At 42.6% G+C, this 21,014-nt stretch overlaps 1 protein-coding gene across 1 annotated transcript in view; it reads left to right on the top strand.

Annotated features, from left to right (window-relative positions):
* LOC145413487 (tRNA (carboxymethyluridine(34)-5-O)-methyltransferase alkbh8) overlaps positions 1-21,014 on the top strand; it is a 386,005-nt gene that overhangs the window by 221,860 nt on the left and 143,131 nt on the right. The window contains exon 6 of the mRNA XM_080283187.1: positions 5,752-5,956. Within this exon, the coding sequence (XP_080139313.1) occupies positions 5,752-5,956 (205 nt within the window). The remainder of the gene's footprint in view (positions 1-5,751; positions 5,957-21,014) is intronic.

Here is a 21,014-nt window from a genome sequence, read left to right as displayed (position 1 = left end):
GGATGAAATAGGTTTGTTTGGAACAGGGTTGCCTTGTTTGCAACAAGGTTGCCATCCTGCACTTTCCTGACACAGGAGGAATGGAGACAACTTGGTTACAAGGTGAGCAGGAAACATCGCACTATACTATTCTCTACAACTACAGGAGTTACTGTAAGATAACGTCCCTAATGGTTTATGTCCTGCCCATTATCAGACACTTGTGGGGATAAACTAACACCAGCTGGGTATTAAGTAGAACCACAGAGCTAAAGGGCGGGCTCCAGTTTATGTTTTTTTCAGGTGATTTGGTGACATCTTTGAGCCCGCATTCAAAGCCTTATGTTTGAGGGAGAACATTGCATTCCACTGATCCTTATACGGTAAGCCCTCCACATTCGCGGGGGTTAGGGGACACAGACCCCCACGAAAATGAAATTTCTGCAGATGTTTGGTGCCCCCCCCCCCCCCCCCAAAAAAAAAATGCCTCTACAGCCACAAATCACCCCTTGTGAGCAAATGTGCACATACTAATAAACCATATCTGGGACCTGAAAGCAGCATAAAATATCACAAATAGCAACAGGCCTACTGTATAAAAAAGTTTAATAACAAATAAGTTTTGATTGGGTATGGTGGTACAGTACTAAGCAATGCACTTCCTACCTTTGAACATAGGAGAGCACAGTTATTGGGGACAGTACTAAGATCAAGGAAGGTTTGGTGTGGCAACGTATAGACAGCAGAACGACCATGACAGTGGCAGGACACAGACTGAGAGGAAGACAGAGGAGTGCAATGGTTTGGTGCTGGCCTGTTTTGGCACGAAATGACCCACGAGGGTCTGCACGGCGACGCTTTGTGGCCGCAAACAGAATCTCAGCTCCACAGAGGGACAATCTGCAAATGTTTGAAGCCCACAAAAGTTGAATCTGCGAATGTGGAGGGCCAGGTGTACCTGATATGCCTTAGCCATCCAACACACCATGTTGACCATCACCCATCCATAGAGAACCCGATCCTGTCCCTAAAGGACATACCTAAGATCCAGCCACTTTATCAAGAAATCATGTCCTGCTTCGAAGGGCATTGTTATAATAGAGAATCTATAAACTTATGCTGCAGGCATTGGATAGAGAGTTGGAGCTGGAAGGCAGGGAGGAAAAGGACTGGTGCGATGTTAAGGTCAGCTTGGCAACAAGGCAGGTGGAAAGATGTTCAGTACCAAGACAAATGCTTCAAGAGTTTTAGTGGCACTTCATCATCAAGAATACCATAACAAACATTATCCATGCTTGGGACAGTGTTGCTGCCAAGTTGACCAAACTTGATTAGTGAAATCTGCTACAGGTTTACCTTACAATATCTCCGACTCCTGTCCATGACACCTTCCATGCTGTAATCAGTGTTTCCTTTACAACCTCAAGTGAAGGCTCTGCCATCATAATGAGGGAGATTGTGGACAAGTTGCATGCTCTTGGATCTGTAATGGTTGTTGAAAAATTTATTGAGACAGTAGACCAAGAACAACAGGCAATGCAGGTGACTCAGGAAGTGCCTTAACCAGCAGCAAGATCACACTCTCGGGGACAGTAGCAACTGAGTAGATTCTTCCAACATGCCAGTGAAGTGAAAGGAATGAAGAAGAAATTGTATGACATTCATGTGATAAGTTTAACATTGGGATGGATCGGCATGTGGCTTAAGTAGAGACTGGTTCCAACCACAGACTCAACATCTGGCCCCAGTGACTCAGTACTGTAGCTCCAACCTTCCTCCAATACCCCACCCATCTGTGCTCTCCCTTCCTCCACAAGCAACAAAAGGCCAAACAACCTGCACCACAAAATGCGGTAGTTTTTGGACGAAGTCCAGTAAACTTTGAGGGGTTCCAGGCCACCTCTGAGCCCTACCACAGAGCAGTTGATACCAGATCTAGCCTTAGTTCTTTACCCAGGATCCCCATGCCTCATCACCCTGACAGTTTTTGTTGTCTTTCATGGTAACAGCCAATATTTAGTGCATTAAACCTCTTTAATATCATTGTGGTGCTGGACCTTGCGTTCATATAGTGTCATCAGTATATCAAGCTGCTTTGTTGCCCAGGTTTACAAACATCACTCACCTCCATCTCCATCCCTTGAAAGGAGAATGGACTGCAGGAGGGCAACTTCAACCTGCAGTCCACTGGGTTCAAGTTCAGATGAGCCTGGGGTTGCAACTTCCTGTACTACTGTACTACTTTTAATGGTAATGCCACTGTGTTAAGTATGTTTCACCTCTGTGTAGTAGGGTGTGTATTTAGAAGGCATGTCAATAGGCAAGTTGGTTAACACATTAACAGTATTATAATGGCTGAAGGGGCAAAGATGCTCAGTTCCTATGCAATAAGTGTAGTTAACACATAAGCTGGCAGGGTCATTTTACATTAATCTCAGTGAGAGGATGTGTCAATTAGCCAGGTTCCAGAAACTTCTTGCATTCTTTCCATTGTTGTCTTCATAATGCGGTTTGTGGCTTAGATGCACATGCTTTGACGTGCTCACTAGCTGTGTGAGGAATAGGACACATACCACTGGCCTGAATTTTTATGTAGAGTTCTCCTTGTCTCCTGGTTTGGTATCCCTTTCAACTGGATATTTCCACAGAAAATGATAGGGTGAAAATACACTCAAACCTCGATTTAAGGGACTAAATGGGGAATCAACTTGTCCCTTACTTGAAAATGTCCATTGTTTACCACATTTAAAGACAATCTTATTATGAAATGCAGTGATTGTTTCACTTTTCTTACTTATTTATATGATTATGAATATTATTTTATGGGTACTGTATAAAGAAACATATTTATGTGTATAACCTAGACATTACCTATCACTTTTGAATGGCCTTGTTCATTTGTCAGGTAGAATATGGAGTCCCTTAAATCCGAAATCCCTTAAATCGAGGTTTGAGTGTACAGGTTTTTGCATAGCCAAAAACTTATTTTCATCCCACACAATACTAAGTTAGTGGAGACCCCCAAACATTCTCTCCTGCCCATGAGGTTTGTCTCCATTTGCACCCCATGTCATCCTGCATCAGCACTGTCAATGGCAGAATCAACTCACAGGCAGAGTGGTGTATCTCACATTATGTTGTAAACACCAGAGATCTTTGTGTGAACAGTAATTTTGAATGTAGACATTTCATTTAAAACCATGGGTATGCTTTCACTGCAAGTCCATATGGCATAATGAAGGTGTGTGTGTAACAGTCACCTCAACATTTTATGTGAGACAGTCCCACCAACTTCACAAATACATGTATGATGGTCCTAAGAAAGCTTGCTCCTTCTTCCTGACTAGTGTTTCTACATATGTGGTGGTGAAGAAAAATAGTTTTGTGCTACAGTAAACTCTCAGTTATCCATCGTCACAATATCCAGCGGCCCCAAAGCAAAATCCAGCACTGCTGGCTTGGCTCTATTAAAGCAATACCGTATTCTGTGAAGTTATCCAATATTCTGTGCTGAAATGGGATGTAACCAGTGTTGTATGCAATATCTGGCATTGAGGTGTGTCAAAGGCTCGTAAACGATAGCCAATTGTGCTGTATTACTGTATTGTATCATTACAGTAATCCCTTAATTCATGCAAACTTTTTTCACGTGATTTTGGTTATCCACAAATTTTTTCGTACAATAATTAAAACAAAATTATAATTATAGTATTCAAGTAAATGATTTTAATATATAGGAGAAATAAATAAATAAAATATAAAAATGCCTACCCGCTGCCCGTGGGCATATATGTGTGTGGGAGGGGGGTGCGTGGGGGGGAGGTCGGTCTGCCATGTACCACACAGTCAGTTTGAATCCGACGGTCAAACCGTGCGTGGCTTGTGAATCATTATTTGTGGCTTATTTTTCTGCCTTCCAGTGATTGCTTGCCTTGTTTGGCAACATGGGGCCTAAGCATATTGCTAGTGATGCATGTGGTAACACATCAAAGCAGGCTCGTAAAGTGATGTTTCTGACAGAGAAAGTTAAAGTGCTGGACAAACTTAGGGAAGGAATGTCGGTGAGTGCTGTTGGTCGTATGTTTGGTTTCAGGACAATTCACCGTCAAGTCAATTCGCCGTCACAATAGTAACAAGACAATTTGCTGTCGGGACGATTCCCTGTCATTTATTTACACACCAGTTTATTTAGCAAGTGCACTAGTTTTTTACTTTTATGAGTTATAAAATCCCCCTGATAATTAGTTATTAAAGTATTAATTAATCAATAATATGTATATTTATAGTATGACGGGGAATTGTCCAGGGTGCAAATTGTCCTGACGGGGAATCGCCCTTGTTTTGACGGCGAATTGTCATATGGGAATTGACTTGGCGGCGAATTGTCTCGGAACCGTATGTTTGGGGTGAATGAGTCAACTGTTCGTACAATAAAGAAGGCAGAACTTAGCATACGGGAGGCAGTGAGGGCTGGTGCACCAGACTGTGCTAAAGTGTCTCCACCTACGCCTGTGCTTGTCAGCTTTTAGTAAGTGTTAAATTTCTTATATTTTTGTTGTTTTTCATACTTTATGCTAGTTTATTAGGTGTATGTAGTGCATAAACAGTATTCAGATGTACTGTAATACACTTAATACACATGCGTAATTACGTACACACATGCACAGAACGTATATGCGAATGTACCACATACGCGAAGGGTCTGGGAATGTAACCCTCACTTAAATTAAGGGATTACTGTATTGTATTTTATGTTTAATTTTCATATTTTACCCATGACAAAGTTTTTAGGATAGAGGTCTGAGACAGAAAGTAACGCAGTATCCGGCTTGACGCCGAATATTGAGCCGATGGGGGATACTGTTCAATGTCCGACATTTTACTGTAACAGGCGTAGTATTTTGGCTGAATTACACGTGATATTTGGGAGTTTACTGTCTATGAAAATTTGTGTTCCAGCTATCCTGCTGTACACTGTACCATTTTAAGCAGTTTACTACTCAGTACAAATGGTTACAGAGTGTATGTACCCTCAAACCTCGATTTAAGGGACTAAATGGGGTGTCAACTTGTCCCTTACTTGAAAATGTCCATTGTTTTACCACATATGAAGACAGTCTTATTACGAAATGCAGTGATTGTTTCACTTATCTTAGTTATTTATATGATTATAAATATTATTTTATGGGTACTGTATAAAGAAACATATTAATGTTTCAAGCAGCGGACATTTTGAATAGTCCTGTCCGTTTGTCAGGTAGAATATGGAGTCCCTTAAATCTGAAATCCCTTAAATGGAGGTCCGTTAAATCGAGGTTTGAGTGTATGTCAAAAAACACAGTGCCACGCACTTGGTGAAAGTACAGTACTGCTTGTGGAAATATTGCACTTTAACCCTTGCCGAGCTGCAGACCTCATATGAGGCACGATGAAGGTCTGCATGGGCCACGCTGCAAGCCTCATATGAGGTACGGTTTATATTGGTTATATAACAATGACTCATCGGAGGTAAATTACCACACAAAAAATTATCACAGCAGGGGTTAATGGTACAAAACTTTACATAAAGTAAGGCAGTTCATATAGTAAAAATTTTGTATAAATTTGTATGGGCCGAGATTTTTTTGGTATAGTTGTGTTCAGACTGCAAGTGTTGCTAAATACTAAAAAAATATATTAAGAATAATAGGTGTATTGCATGTAGACCTTTCATATATGCTTTACTTTGAATAAATTGACTCAGTAGTAATGTGTGTATTCTCTCTTGTGTAGGGATTCCTCCACATGTGGACACTCACAGTTCTTTCACTGATGAGATTCTTTCCCTGAGTGTGGGTGGAGGAGTGAACATGGACTTCCGGTATGCAGGAAATACCACCATCCACAATAGTGGTGGTGAGGCAGGCAAAGACAAGCCACCACACTATGTTGTGTACTTACCTCCACGTTCACTGTGTGTTATGACCGGACCAGCCAGGTAAGCACTCACTTATATTCTGTACAGTAGAGAAAGTGACTTCATCAGAGAGGTGACATTTTCAGGTTCATTCATTTCCAATAACAAAAGTCATTGTCTGCAGGGCCAAGCAGACCTATCGATCACAAGTAAGTAGCAGCTTTTTATGGGATTGTCCCATAGGTTCCCTAAATCTTTGATGTTGTGTTTGCATCTTAGTATGGCATGTACTAAGCAGTGCTCCATTATGTGTGTTTTGCTGCGTGGCTTTATTCTCCAAGTAGGGCACATGTCATCTTTGATTCCATGCAACCCTAATCTAAGATGGTAACTAAGGGGAGCTGGGTGATGTCCTGATCAAAGCCTAGCGAGGTGAACTCAGTCAGAACTAATTAAGGATATCACTGATGGGTGGATATCATGAGGGGGGCTTTAGTATAGTGTTTTGACTTAGGTGTTGTATTGCCTTGCGTGTGAAATGAGTATGGTAAGGTCTCGGATTACGTCAAAGTTCCATTCCTGAGACGTGACGTAAGTCAATTTTGTATGTAACTCGAGCTTCTGACTGTACTTCGTACATTTATACCTCAAGGGAGTGAGTTAGGGGGTGGGGAGATGATGTGAAATATGAGGGACAAAGAGTGCAGGATGGACGAGAAGTGAAGGTGATGAATAGAAGACGGGAGAAGAGAGATAAGAGTGAGTGAAATGGGAAGAAATTAAAGAAAGAAGTAGAGACAACAGAGGAAATAGAAAAGAGAGAGAGAAGAGAGGAATGGAGAAGGGGGAGAGTATATTAAAGGAATGAGAAGGAAGAAGGGAAGGGAGGAGAGAGTATAAGGGAAGGGAGCAAGGAAATGTGATGTTTGAGGGGAAGAGAAGGTTAAATGGATGTAGGAAGCTAGGAAAAGAAAGGAATAAAGGGAGTGAGAAAGACAAGGGGAATGGGGAGGGGAACGAGTAATAGATGAGGAATTAAGGATTAATGAGGAAATGGATGGGAAGGAAAAAGAATGATGACGAGAAGGAAAAAGAATGAAGACGAGAAGGAAAAAGAATGAAGACGAGAAGGAAAAAGAATGAGGACGAGAAAAAGAATGAGGACGAGAAGAGGCATAATAGAGGGAAGAGGGAATTAAGGAAGAAAACAGGAATGGGGAAATGACAGGGGATGAGCAAGGGAGGAGAGTATATAAGAAATGAGAGATAAGAGGAGAATAGAGCGGAAAGAGACATCTCACGGCAGACAGCAACACTTTTAAACTTGCGCTTTATGTTTATTTCTTCATTACTGTATATTATTTTTTAAAATTTCCCTTATAGCTGACTTTTGTAACCTCAAGATTGTCACAACTTGAGAGTGACGTAACCTGGGACTGTACTGTATGGTCATACCCCAGTTTAATGATGCAATTGGTGAAGTAAAATCCCATCGCTAGGAGGGTATCATATCTCGAGGTTGCTTTAAAATGTGAAGTATAGGGATGCATTTTTGAGCTGTGGGTTTCCCCCCCAAACCAAGGTCTAAACCCACCCAAATGAGTCCAAAAACAAGTTTCTAGCTAACCTGTACCCCCAAATAGCTTTAAAACAAGCTAAACTAAGCCTAAAAGCAGTTTATAACTCACCTAAACCCAAAAATAAAATCTGAAAATTGTCAGTTATATCTGGAAAAAATCAAACTTAGTAAACTGTACCCCAAAATGACAATGTTCACCCCACGTATGACTAAAACACATTAACTTAATCTAAAAATCATTTATAAAACAACGTTAACATAAAATTTAAGTCTAAAATATCATCAAAATTGTTTTTAAAAAATAATAAAAACCCATTGTTTAACCGGGATTCGACCATCATTAGGCAGGGTATGGTGTTATTTCTATCCCCATCGCTAAGCTGGGGTATCGCATTTAAGAATATCGTACCTCAGGGTATACCTGCATAAAGATTTGATTCTTCATTGCTGGTATTGGATGTCTGGAGGTGCTCCTTTCGTTTTGTTTTTCTTTGCATTTCGTTTTTGAAGGCTCCAACATGCTTGCATGCATCAGCTTTGTTCACCTAATGGTGGCTGTCCATGCTGCTCGATCTCTGGCAGCCTCCCTGTTCGGTCCCTTGACTCTGAGGTCACACGTAATGACACTGTCCCATGTCTTTTTCAGCCTTCCCTTCATAACTCTAACCCCAATATTAACGCTTCTCACTTTCTGCACCAAATTATCATCCCCCATCCTCTCCATATGTCCAGACCACCTCAGTCTGCCTCTCCTCATCACAACACCTATACACTCCAATCCCATCCTACCTCTCAACTCTTCCATCATAAACCTAGCACTCCCAGGCCTTGCACTTAGGGACCCACTGCACATCCACCTGAATTGTCATGTCTGTATGTTTGAGCCTGCGAATATCCTCTTCCTTTACTACTCAGGTCTCACTACCATACAGCATTATGCTCCCAACACATGCTGCATAGAGATCCCTTATTACGTAGGGAGAGCCCTCTCAATGTCAGCAGAGGCAACAGCTCCCTGAACTTCTTCCAACCACGTTTCACCCTAGACACAGAGCTAGCTCCAGCCCCACCTCCAGCACATAACATGTCTCTCAAATAACAAAGCTCCTTCACACGTTCAAGAGACTCGCTAGCAAGTTCAATCCTTTCACACCTAACAATCTCAACCTGCCGTCCCTAACACCCCACACACAAAAAATCAGCATTATCTCGCAGTCTACCTCTAATACCACTACATCTCTTATGCATCCACTTATGACAAACACTGCATAAGATGGAATTACTTCCCACACCCTTGTGGCAGATTGCACATGGCCACGCTCCCTCTTCTTTAACAGTACTGCCACCAACCCTAGATATCATCACTTTTGTTTTATCTGCATATACTCTTAAGCCCTTGTACCCCATACCATCTCCCCACTTCCTAAATTTTTCCCTCGTCTCCCTGTCATTCACTGCAGTCATCACCAAATCATTAGCATACAACAACTCCCACAGGAGTCCATTTTTGAAGTCACGTGAGAGGGCTTCAGGTATGATGATAAACAACAAGGGAATCAAAACTGACCCCTGATGCGCACCAACATTCACGGAAAACTCATCACTCAAATCTCCATTCACTCTTACCTGGATGTGAGCACCCACATACATAGCCATAACCACCCTAACCAGCCACTTCTCCATCCCAAGCTTTCTCATTACCCACTTCACCACCTCTGTAGGGATTCTGTCAAAGGCCTTCTCCATATCAACAAAAACAAAGTACAGTTATCTTTTCCTACTTGTACAGCTATATTTTTCCTTAAGCTGTCAGACAATGAATATGGCATTTGTGGTTCCTTTTCCTGGCATAAACCCAAGCTGCATTTCATCAGTGTTCACTCATTCTCTAATCGTACCATCTAGAGCTCTCTCCGTTACCCTCATTGTGTGATCTAAAACCTTTATACATCTATAATTTCCTCTTCCCAGGGCATCACTCTTCCCCTTGTACACATTTACAGTTACACTCTTCAGCCATTCATCTTGGACAACACACTCACATACAGTATTATCATATTTAGCAGGTCAGTGACTAACCTCACACCTGTATCTTCTGAGGCCCAAACTCCTCATTCAACAACTGGCTATAATGCCCTCTCCGTTTTCGTTTTCGTTTTCGTTTTCGTTTTCGTTTTCGTTTTTTAAAGGCTCCAACATGCTTGCATGTGTCGGCCTTGGTCACTAATGGCGGCTCTCCATGCTGCACGATCCATTGCAGCCTCCCTGTTCAGTCCCTTAACCCTAAGGTCACACTTAATGACCTCGTCCCATGTCTTTCTCGGTCTACCCCTCATAACCCCACCCCCAGTATTAACACTTCTCACCTTCCTCACCCAACTATCATCCCCCATCCTCTCCACATGTCCAAACCACCTCAATCTACCTCTCCTCATCACAACACCAATACACTCCAGTCCCATCCTACCTCTCAACTCTTCCATTGTAAACCCAGCCCCTCCAGGCCTTGGACGCAGGGACGCACTGCACATCCACCTAATCATTGTCATTTCTGTACGTCTGAGCCGGCGAATGTCTTCCTCCTTCACTGCCCAGGTCTCACTGCCATACAGCATTACACTCCTAACACACGCTGCATACAAAGACCCCTTAGCACGTAGGGAGAGCCCCCTCAATGTCAGGAGAGGCAAGAGCTCCCTGAACTTCTTCCAACCACTTCTCACCCTAGCCACAGAGCTAGCTCCAGCCCCACCTCCAGCACACAACATGTCTCCTAAATAACAAAACTCTTCCACACACTCAAGAGATTCACCAGCAAGTTCAATTCTTTCACGTCTGACGATCTCCACCTGCTCACCCCGGCACGTCGTACACATAAAATCAGCATTATCTCGCAGTCTACCTCTGATACCACTACATCTCTTATGCACCCATTTATCACACACACCGCACAAGATGGAATTACTTCCCACGCCCTTGTGGCAAACTGCACATGGCCACTCTCCCTCGTCTTTGACAGTACCGCCACCAACCCTAGATATCATCACTTTTGTTTTATCTGCATTTACCCTTAAACCCTTTTGCCCCATACCATCTCTCCACTTCCTAAACCTTTCCTCCGCCTTCCTTTCATTCTCTGCAATCAACACCAAATCATCAGCATACAACAACTCCCACGGGAGTCCGTTTCTAAAGTCACGTGAAAGGGCTTCAAGTACCATGATAAACAACATGGGACTCAAGACTGACCCCTGATGCACACCAACATTCATGGAAAACTCATCACTCAAATCTCCATTCACTCTCACCTGGGTGTGAGCACCCACATACATGGCCATAACCACCCTAACCAGCCACTCCTCCAAGCCAAGCTTTCTCATTGCCCACTTCACCACCTCTCTAGGGACTCTGTCAAAGGCCTTTTCCAAATCAACAAAAACAAAATAAAGATCCCTTCTCCTACCAATATATTTTTCCTGAAGCTGTCGAACAATGAATATGGCATCAGTGGTCCCCCTACCTGGCATAAACCCAAACTGCATCTCATCAATATTCACTCTTTCTCTAATCATACCTCCATGGATCTTTAATATCCCCAGTGTTCACCACTATTCTTCCTTCATCATTCTGTACACACTGCTGACATATAATGTCCCGATTCTCCTTCTTCACCTGATTTGCAATCTTAAATATCACATTCTTCCTTTCCACACAATTTAGGTTATCAAGCAAAAGTCTGCGATTCAAACTTTGTCCTGCATACCTCTCTTCTAGTCCTGCGCATGGCAGCCAAGTATTTCTCTTTGTTACCACCTTTTTTTCCTTCCCGGAAAAGTCTTCTTTTCTCCTTAAGTGCAGCTTCAACACCCACATCCCTCCACCAGGTTACTTTATGTCTTGGTGGGCCTTTTGTCCAACCACATACTGCATCATTAACTCTCAAGAGGTTGTTCTTGAGGGCTCTGTACTGTTCATTAACACCTCTTTCAATGGCTCCCTGTTCAGCCACCACTCGCCTCATCTCGCAGTAGAAAGCATCCCATATTGCTTCGTTTTCCAGCTTCCACATTTTCCTCCTAGGTGCATAAGTCCTCTTTTTTTATCACTCACTCTTTAAGCATCATGTCACATACAAGTAATTTGTGCTGCTGCACACACTCCTTGCTTCCTGTAACTTTAACATCCCTCACTAACCTCCTATCATCCCTCCTGACCAGGAAATAATCTATCCGACTTCTATTTCCCCCAGACTCATATGTAATCAACCTACTCTTTCTTTTCCTAAAATGTTTGTTGCACACAATCATGTTCATTGCCTCCCCAAATTTGAGTATCCTTTCCCCTTCCTCATTTCTTGTACCATATGCACATCCCTCATGTACTCCTTCCCTCTTCCCAAGCCAATCTACACAACTTCCATATCCACTCCACAACAATCTCACCTCCATACCTCAGCATTTCACCACACACTCCATCAATTCTTGGGGCCTTTCCCAACTTGATCTTCTTCATTGCTTCCACTACTTCTGTCCTACTGATCTCTTCCTCCCTCCTTTCATCTCTTCTTCTCCCAGCCATTCCCCAACCACTTATACTCGCACTGCTGTCACTCTCTACATTCAACAAATCCTCAAAGTGCTTCTTCCATCTCCTCAATTTCTCTCTCTTCTCCACCAACAATCTATTATTCCTATCTTTCACTCCCCTGCTATTTCCCCTTTCACACTGCCTTACTTTCTTTACCTCCTTCCAAAATAATTTCTTACTCTCCCTCCATTTCACACTCAGATTCCTCCCAAACTCTTCATCCACTTTCTTCTTACTCTCTTTCACCAGTCTCTTCACCTCCCTTCCTCCTAAACTCTTCATCCACTTTCTTCTTACTCTCCTTCACCAGTCTCTTCACCTCCCTTCTCCTACTCACATATACCTCTCTCTTCTCTCTCTCATCTTCTCCCTTACCTCTACTCACTAACCATTCACTATATGCCTTCTTCTTTTGTTCCACAGCTCGTTTCACTTCATCATTCCACCATGCTGTCCCTTACATACCCTTGTATCTCCTCCTCACTCCACAAACCACCTCACACGCTGCGCCTCTCTCTTCCTTAAATATCTTACATACGTCTTCCACCCCTTCCATCTGCTCTAGCTCATACCTTCCCAATCTTTCTTCCACTATGCTCTTATATTCTGCCATTTTCTCACTATCTTGCAAATTCTGCACTCTTCTCACAGGAGCTGTTTCCTCCTGTCTTCCCCTTCGTCTCCTCAACCATTTTCTTTGCAGCTTTACCTTGGCCATCACTAAATGATGGTCCGAGACTCTATTCCCCCACCCTCTCCACACTCTTGCATCCAACACACACACGTAATCTGTCATTGCCTTTCGTTCAACAAGTTCACCATCCATCCTTCTCATTACTCTCCATGTATACCTGTGGATCATCTTATGCCAAAAGTAGGTGTTGGCTATTGCCAATCCCTTACCAGCACAGATGTCCACCAAAGCACTACCATTCCCATGTACATCAGCTGGCACACTCCACTGACCAACCACTCCATCCACTAGTACATTCCCAACTTTGCCATTCATGTCTCCAATCAAAAGCACTCTTTCGCTTCTCTCAAATTTGTCCATACATGCTTCTACTCTTGCCCAAAACTCATCTTTCACCCTTGAGAGTAAGATAAAGGATATTAGTAGTGAAAATTTTGTTCAATGGGATTAAGTTTGTAGGCGAAGCAGCTCAAGGATATGAAGGAGTACATGGGGGATGTGCGTATAGTACAAGAAATGAGAAAGGGGAAAGGATACTCGAGTTTGGGGAGGTTATGAACATGATTGTGTACAACACACGTTTTAGGAAAAGAGAGAGTAGGTTGGTTACATATGAGTCTGGGGAAATAGCAGCCAGATAGACTATTTCATGGTCAGGTGGGCTGATAAGAGGTTAGTGGAGGATGGTAAAGCTATAGGGAGTGAGGAGTGTGTGCTGTAACACAAGATATTGATATGTGACATGGCACTTAAGGAGCAAGTAATGAAAAAGAGGACCTATGCACCTAGGAGGAAAATGTGAAAGTTGAAAAACCATGCAGTAAGGGATACCTTCTATAGCAAGATCAGTAGTGTAGTGGGTGAACAGGAGGACGTTGATAGAAGTGTTAATGAACAGTGCAGAGCTCTCAAGAACAACCTCTTGAAAGTTACTGATTCAGTGTGTGGATGGACAAGGGGCCTCCAAGACATAAAGCAACTAGATGGTGGGGTGAGGGTGTAGGAACAGCAGTTAAGAAGAAAAAAAGGCTTTTGTGGGAGTGGAGGAAGGATGGTAGCAGAGAGGAATACTTGGCTGCCAAGCATAGGGCTGGAAGAGAGGTATACAGGGCAAAGTCTGAATTTCAGATACTTTTACTTGATTACCCAAATATAGTGAGCTTCCTATAATCCGGCATCCGATAGTTTGGAATTTTCAGCCCAGGGTCATTTTTAGCTTGTTTGGTTAAAAAAATCAAGAAAAATCAGAAAAAATTTGAAAAATATCGAAAACTAGTCAAAAGCGGTGCGCCGAACTGTCCAATTCCACACCACACCGGTGGAAGGTCATGTGTTTCCAACTTGTTGAGTTTTTGACGTGCTTCAGGAAAGAGAAGGGTGGGTGGATTGTGTGTATTTAGATTTGGAGAAGGCCTTTGACAAGGTACCCCATAAGAGACTAATGTGGAAACTAGAGTATATAGGAGGACTGAAGGGGAACCTCCTGGAATGGATGAGAGACTTTTTGAGAGACAGACAAATGAGGACAGTAATAAAGGATAAGATGTCTGGATGGAGGGAAGTAACAAGTGGAGTCCCACAGGGCTCGGTGTTGGCGCCAGTAATGTTCCTGATTTACGTAAATGATATGGTAGCTTGAGTGAACAGTTATGCACGTCTGTTTGCTGATGATGCAAAGATCATGAGGAAGGTAGAGGTTGAGGAGGATTGCAAAATGCTGCAGGAGGATCTGGATAGGATACACGAATGGAGCCGGATGTGGGAAATGAAATTCAGTGCAAAGAAATGTAAAATATTGGAAATGGGTAAAAGTACCAAAAGGCCATCATTGAATTATTTGATGGGTAATGAACCAGTCACAAAAGTGAGAGAAGAGAAAGATTTGGGTGTGCTGGTCCAGGACAGTTTGTCACCTGAAAAACACAATAACAAGACAGTTAGAGAGACATATAAACTCCTGACTAATATAAGAGTAGCTTTAAAACACAATAACAAGACAGTTAGAGAGACGTATAAACTCCTGACTAATATAAGAGTAGCTTTTCATTATGTGGATGAGGAGATGATGAAAAAATGGATAGTGGCCATGATTCGCCCCAGGTTAGAATATGCGGTAGTAGTGTGGTGCCCACACAAAAAGAAAGATATAATCGAGATTGAGAGAATACAAAGAACAGCAACCAAGATGGTCCCCAGTCTGGCAGATCTGTCGTACAGAGAGAGGCTGGAAAAGCTGGATTTGCCTTTCTTAGAAGAAAGGAGAAAAAGAGTCGACATGATTGCAGTGTTCAGGACCATGATGGGAGTAGATAAAATTGACAAAGAAGATTTGTTTTTATGGGATAAGAGAGTAACAAGAGGACACGGGATGAAACTGAAGAAGCCAAGCTGCTTGAAGGATATCAAAAAATATAGTTTTCCTTACAGATGTATAGACCTGTGGAATAACCTGGACAAAGAGATCGTCCAGTCTAAAAACTTAAACGAGTTTAAAGCTAAATTTGACTTACTGAGAAACAGAGACGGGACCCCATGAGCGTAGCTCATTTCCTGTATATCACAACTAGGTAAATACAATTAGGTAAATACTTAGGAGGTCTTGGATGTTCACCCAGCCAGTTGTCCATAGTGTAGGTGTACTTTATTTTTGTGGGGGTGTTTTGAACATTTTCAGGTACCTGTCTGATAGTCTGGATAATCTGATAATCTGGAAGGTCCTTAGGCTACTGCATTCCCACTTTTACGGTAGTGGGAAAAGAAAGAATATGATATTTAAAGTGGCAGATCAGATGAAGAGGAGGAATAGGGATATCAGGTGAGCAGTGTGTGAAGATTGATGATGGAAAGGTAGTGGTGAATGGTGGGGATATTAAAGATGCCTGGAGAGAACACTATAACCTGTTGTTGAATGAGGAGTTTGACTGGGACAGGGAAAGTTTGGAGCCGCAGATCCAGTGTCTGTCCTTGACCTTTGATTGATGCTGCTACTGTGAGCAGGGCAATAGGCAGGATGCAGGTAGGGAAGGCACGAGGTTTGTCTGGATTGACTGCTGAGATGTTGAAACCCTCAAGTGGTGTAGGAGTGGGATTAGTCACTGATTTGATAAATATGATTATATATGAGTGTGTTTTCCCAGATGATTGGCTGAAGAGTGTAATCGTAAATGTGTACAAGGGGAAGGGTGATGTCCTGAAAAGAGGAAATTCTAGAGGCATAAAGCTTTTGCACCAGATAATGAAGGTAATGGAGGGAGTCGTAGGGTATGATTAGAGAGAAAGTGAATATTTGTGAGAAGCAGTTTGGGTTTTTGCCAGGAAAAGGGACCACTGTTGCCATATTCATGGATTGACAGCTTCAAGAAAAATACGTGAGAAAGAAAAGGGAACTGTACTTTGTTGATTTGGAGAAGGCCTTTGACAGAGTTCCTAGAGAGGTGGTGAAGTGGGCAATGAGAAAGCTTGGGATGGAGAAGTGGCTGGTTAGGGTGGTTGTGGTCATGTATGTGGTTGCTCACAAGCAAATAAGGGTGAATGGAGATTTGAGTGAGGAGTTTTCCTTGAATGTTGGTGTGCATCAGGAGTCAGTCTTGAGCCCCTTGTTGTTTATTTTGGTACTTGAAACCCTCTCATGTGACTTCAGAAATAGACTCCCATGTGAGATGTTTTATGCTGATGATTTGGTGTTGATTGCAGAGAATGAAAGAGAGGTGAGGAAAGATTTAGGAAATGGAGAGATAGTATGCTGCACGATGGCTTAACCCGCCACGTCCCAGTGCCGTTTTAAAACGGTTTAAAATAAAAAAATTCACTGTGACCACATTTTTCAAGATTAGCTGGTAAAAATTGGCAGGCATGTATGATAACTGTTCCTTTACCATCCCCCAGGCTGTCAAGGCCATACACTCACTCGTTCCACCCCTCACACTCACTCTGCCTGTGTGCCTCACTCAGTGCTGTACATAGTGAAGGCATTTTGTAAATATTTTCACGTAAATGTAAGTTGTAAATATTTTCTTGTAAGTGTAAGGACTATATAGTGAAGTCATGTTGTAAATACCTTCTTGTAAGTGCCAGGACTGTACATATTGAAGTCAGGTTGTACCTATCTTCAAGTAAGTATAAGATAATGCATTCACAGTGAGAAAGACATGGAAATTGTGATAGATGTTGAAGTACTAAGTAATCAGAGAAGTGTACCGAACATTCCTATACTTTCCCAGCATAAATACCTGAGTATACCTTACATAGAAAACGGCTTTCTCTCACCTACGTGGTGAGCATGAGAGAGCGGATATACCTGTATACGAGTATGCAGTACTTAATAAAACCCATTTCCAAGCTTTGGTGAGCATTTAATGGTGAAATTCGTTGTTTTCACATCAAACTCTATCATTTTAGCCAATAAAAAAAAGGTCGAAAAATGGTCGGCATGGAGATGACCTATATGGCTAAAAATAGCTGGCACACGACGAGTTAAGAGTAAGTGCATATAAAACAAAAGTGATAGGATCTAGGGCAGGGGGAAATACTGTTAAAGAAGAGGGGGAATGGCCATGTATGATTTTTCACAAGAGTGTGGGAAGTAATTCCATCTTGTGGAGGTGTGTGTTATGTGGGTGCATAGGAGATGTAGTGGTATTAGAGATAGACTGTGTGATAACTCAGATTTTATGTGTGCAGTGTGTCGGGGAGAGCAGGTGGAGATTGCCAGGCATGAAAGAATTGCACCTGCCAGTGAGTCTCTCGAGTGTGTGAAAGAGTTTTGTTATTTGGGAGACATGTGCTGGAGGTGGGGCTCGAGCTAACTCTGTGGCTAGACTGAGGAGTGGTTGGAGGATGTTGAGGGAACTGTTGCCTCTCCTGACATTGAGAGGCCTTTCCCTCCGTGATAAGGGATCTTTGTATGCAGCATGTGTTTGAAGTGTAATGCTGTATGATAGTGAGATCTGGGTAGTAAAGGAAGAGAATATTTGCAGGTTCAGACATACAGAAATGGCAATGATTAGGTGGATGAGCTGTGCATCCCTGAGTGCAACGCCTGTGAGGGCAAGGTTTACGATGGAAGTGTTGAGAGGTAGGATGGGATTGAGGTGTATTAGTGTTGTGATTAGGAGAGGTAGATTGAGGTGGTTTGGGCATGTGGAGAGGGTTAGGGATGATAATTTGGTGCAGAAAGTAAAAAGTGTTAATGTTGGGGGTAGGGTAGCAAGAGGTTGACCGATAAAGACTTGGGACAAGAACTGAGTGTGACCTCAGGGATAAGGAACTAAATAGGAAATCTGCCAGAGATCAAGCAGCATGAAGAGCCATCATCAGGTGACCAAGGCTGATGCATGCAAGCATGTTGGAGCCTTCAAAAATGAAAAGAAACAAGTGTCTCATTGAGACAGGTGGGGGTGGGGGAGGGGGAGGGTACAGGGAAGGGAGACAAGCAAGGGTGGAGGAGGGGGAGGGGATGGGGAGAGAGACAAGCAGAGGTTGGGGAGGGAGTCTTGAGGTGGGGGTGGGTGAGGGGGATGGGGAGGGAGATAAGAAAGCCAAACTGCCCTACTATACTTCCCCCCATCTCTCTCTCTCTCTCTCTCTCACACACACACACACACACACACACACACACACACACACACACACACACACACACACACACACACACACACACACACACACACACACACACACACACACACACACACACACACACACACACACACACACACACACACACACACACACACACACACACACACACACACACACACACACACACACACACACACACAAATAAAGGAGTTTGTAAAGGAAGCAAAAGCAAAAAATGAACAGAGAACGGAGGAAGAGAAGACAGTGTTTTACTGGAGAGTTATGGATCAGAAATTGAGGAAGTGGTACAGACGGAGAGGAGAGAAGACGGTATGAAGAACAACAAATAAAGTTTGAAAGTGCCATACAATAATCTTGATGGTTTAATATCGGCAAGGTTAGAAATCAACGACTTCTTGAGGGTACATGAACAAGGTGTTATGTGCTTTGTAGAGACCAAGTTAAGAGAGGATATTGATATCGATATGGGAAATGGTAAAGACAAACTGTGGAGAAGAGACAGAAAAAACAGGAGAAGGAGTGGTGATGGCAGTGAAGAACAATATAAATGTGGATACTGTGGAAAAGGGAAAGGGCAGGGCTGAAGTGATAAATATGAAATTAGAAACTGGAGAGAATGGCAAGAGAGATATGACAGTAGTATATGTTCCCCCTAAGACAGGAGCCTGGGATGATGATGAATACCAGGAGGTGTTGTCAGACATGGTTAGTTATGTGCAGAAAGTGATTAAGAAAAGCAACAGTATAATTCTGATGGGTGATTTTAATGGTAATGAGGTGAACTGGGAAAAATAGGACTCAGGAAGCAGTGAAGATTCGTGGGGCACTATATTGTTAAATATAGCAGTGAATAATGTAATAACACAGTGGGTCAAAGAAGACACGATTCCGAACTGAGGACACACTAGCATGATTAGATTTACTGGTAACCAAAGAACCTGGTGTAATTGAATCTTTGAAATATCAGTGTCCTATACAAAAAAGTGATTATGTGGTCATTGACTTCCAGATGATAATAGGGAACGTGGTGCCAAGAGACGAGCTTTATAGGCAGGGATGGTACAACTTTGGGAAAGCAAACTTTACAGGGTTGAGAAAATTTTTTGAAAATGTAGATTGGAGAAAATTCAGAGAAACGAGAGAGAGACAGAGAAAGTGGGATATCTTTCTAGACCTCAATAATTTGGGAGTGGAAGAATATGTGCCAAGAGTGAGGAGGAAAGAAAACAGGAAAAGGAATGGTTTAATACAATGATAGCAAAACAAGAGAGGAGAGGGACATGGCATGGAACAACTGGAGAAAGACAGGTAATACCAGAGCAAAGAAAGAATATAAAAGAACTAGAAATGAATATACAAGAATATGCAGAGAGGAAGAAAGTAACTTTGATAAAGGTATAATTGACAAATGTAAGGAAGAACCCAAATTGTTGTATAGATTTGTCAGTGGCAGATTGAAACAAAAGGAAATAATCACCAAACTGAAAGTAGAAGGAGAGGTCTATAAAGATGCAGCAGTGCAAGCTGAAATAATGAACAAATGTTTCCAATCAGTTTTCACTAATGAATGAGATTTTCTCGAGGGGGAGAAAGTGACTAGATATGTAGTAATAAAAGATATAAAAGTGGAAGTGCAGACATGGTATAAATTACTGGAAACTCAGGATGTAAGGAAAGCCCCAGGACTGGATGCAATCTCTAACTGGGTACTGAAGGAATGCAGAGAACAACTGGTGGATAAGATTCACAGCTTAATTATGTGCTCTCTGGAAGAGGGGGAAGTGCCTCGGGAATGGAAGAGGGCAAACTTGGTACCAGTTTATAAGGGAGAAAACAGGGAAGAACCCCTGAATTATAGACCAGTGTCCCTGACCAGCATGGTCACAAAATTGTGCGAGAGAATCCTGAGAGATAGATGGATAAAATATCTGGAAGAGATGAACATTTTGGCTGAAAGTCAGTTTGGATTCAGAAGTGGAAGGTCATGTGTTTCCAACTTGTTGAGCTTTTACTCAAGAGCGATTGACGTGGTACAGGAGAGAGGCGGTTGAGTGGATTGTGTGTATTTAGATGTGGAGAAGGCCTTTGGCAAGGTACCCCATAAGCGACTATTGTGAAAATTGGAGCATATAGGAGGACTGAAGGGAAACCTCTTGGAGTGGATGAGACTTTTTTTTGAGACAGAGAAATGAGGACAGTAATAAAGGACAGGATGTTTGGAGAGAGGGAAATAACATGTTGAGTCCCACAGGGCACGGTGTAGTAGTAGTAGTAGTAGTTGTTCCATAGGCAGTCTGGCAGAACAGCCCTGAGTCACTAAGGAAGGCCATGGCCAAGACCGGGCTTTCCCACAGAGCTCTCAAGGAGTGTATGTTGTATTGTTGGTGTAGGTGATTGTGTGCAGTGCAGTCTTCCATAATGTGCTTAATAGTATGGGGTGTTGTGTTACATTCTGGACAGGCATCACCAACGGAGACATCCAGCCTCTTCTGGTAACTTAAGATGGCTAGAAAATGTCCACATATGTCCTCATGAGGGAGATAGGATTCAGAAGGGTGGATATCAGGAGGCTGTGCATGCAGCTGTGTGTTGTCTTTAAGTGACTGAATGGAGCAGTGAGTGATTTGAGTATGGCTATGCTTCTGGAAGCTGGTCTGAGGTGGGAGAGGAGGGAGAGA

The sequence above is a fragment of the Coenobita brevimanus genome, chromosome 12, assembly GCF_032717465.1.
Source record: "Coenobita brevimanus isolate Jiangsu-jjx chromosome 12, ASM3271746v2, whole genome shotgun sequence".
Taxonomy (NCBI): domain Eukaryota; kingdom Metazoa; phylum Arthropoda; class Malacostraca; order Decapoda; family Coenobitidae; genus Coenobita; species Coenobita brevimanus.
This window is presented reverse-complemented; position numbering and strand designations above follow the sequence as displayed.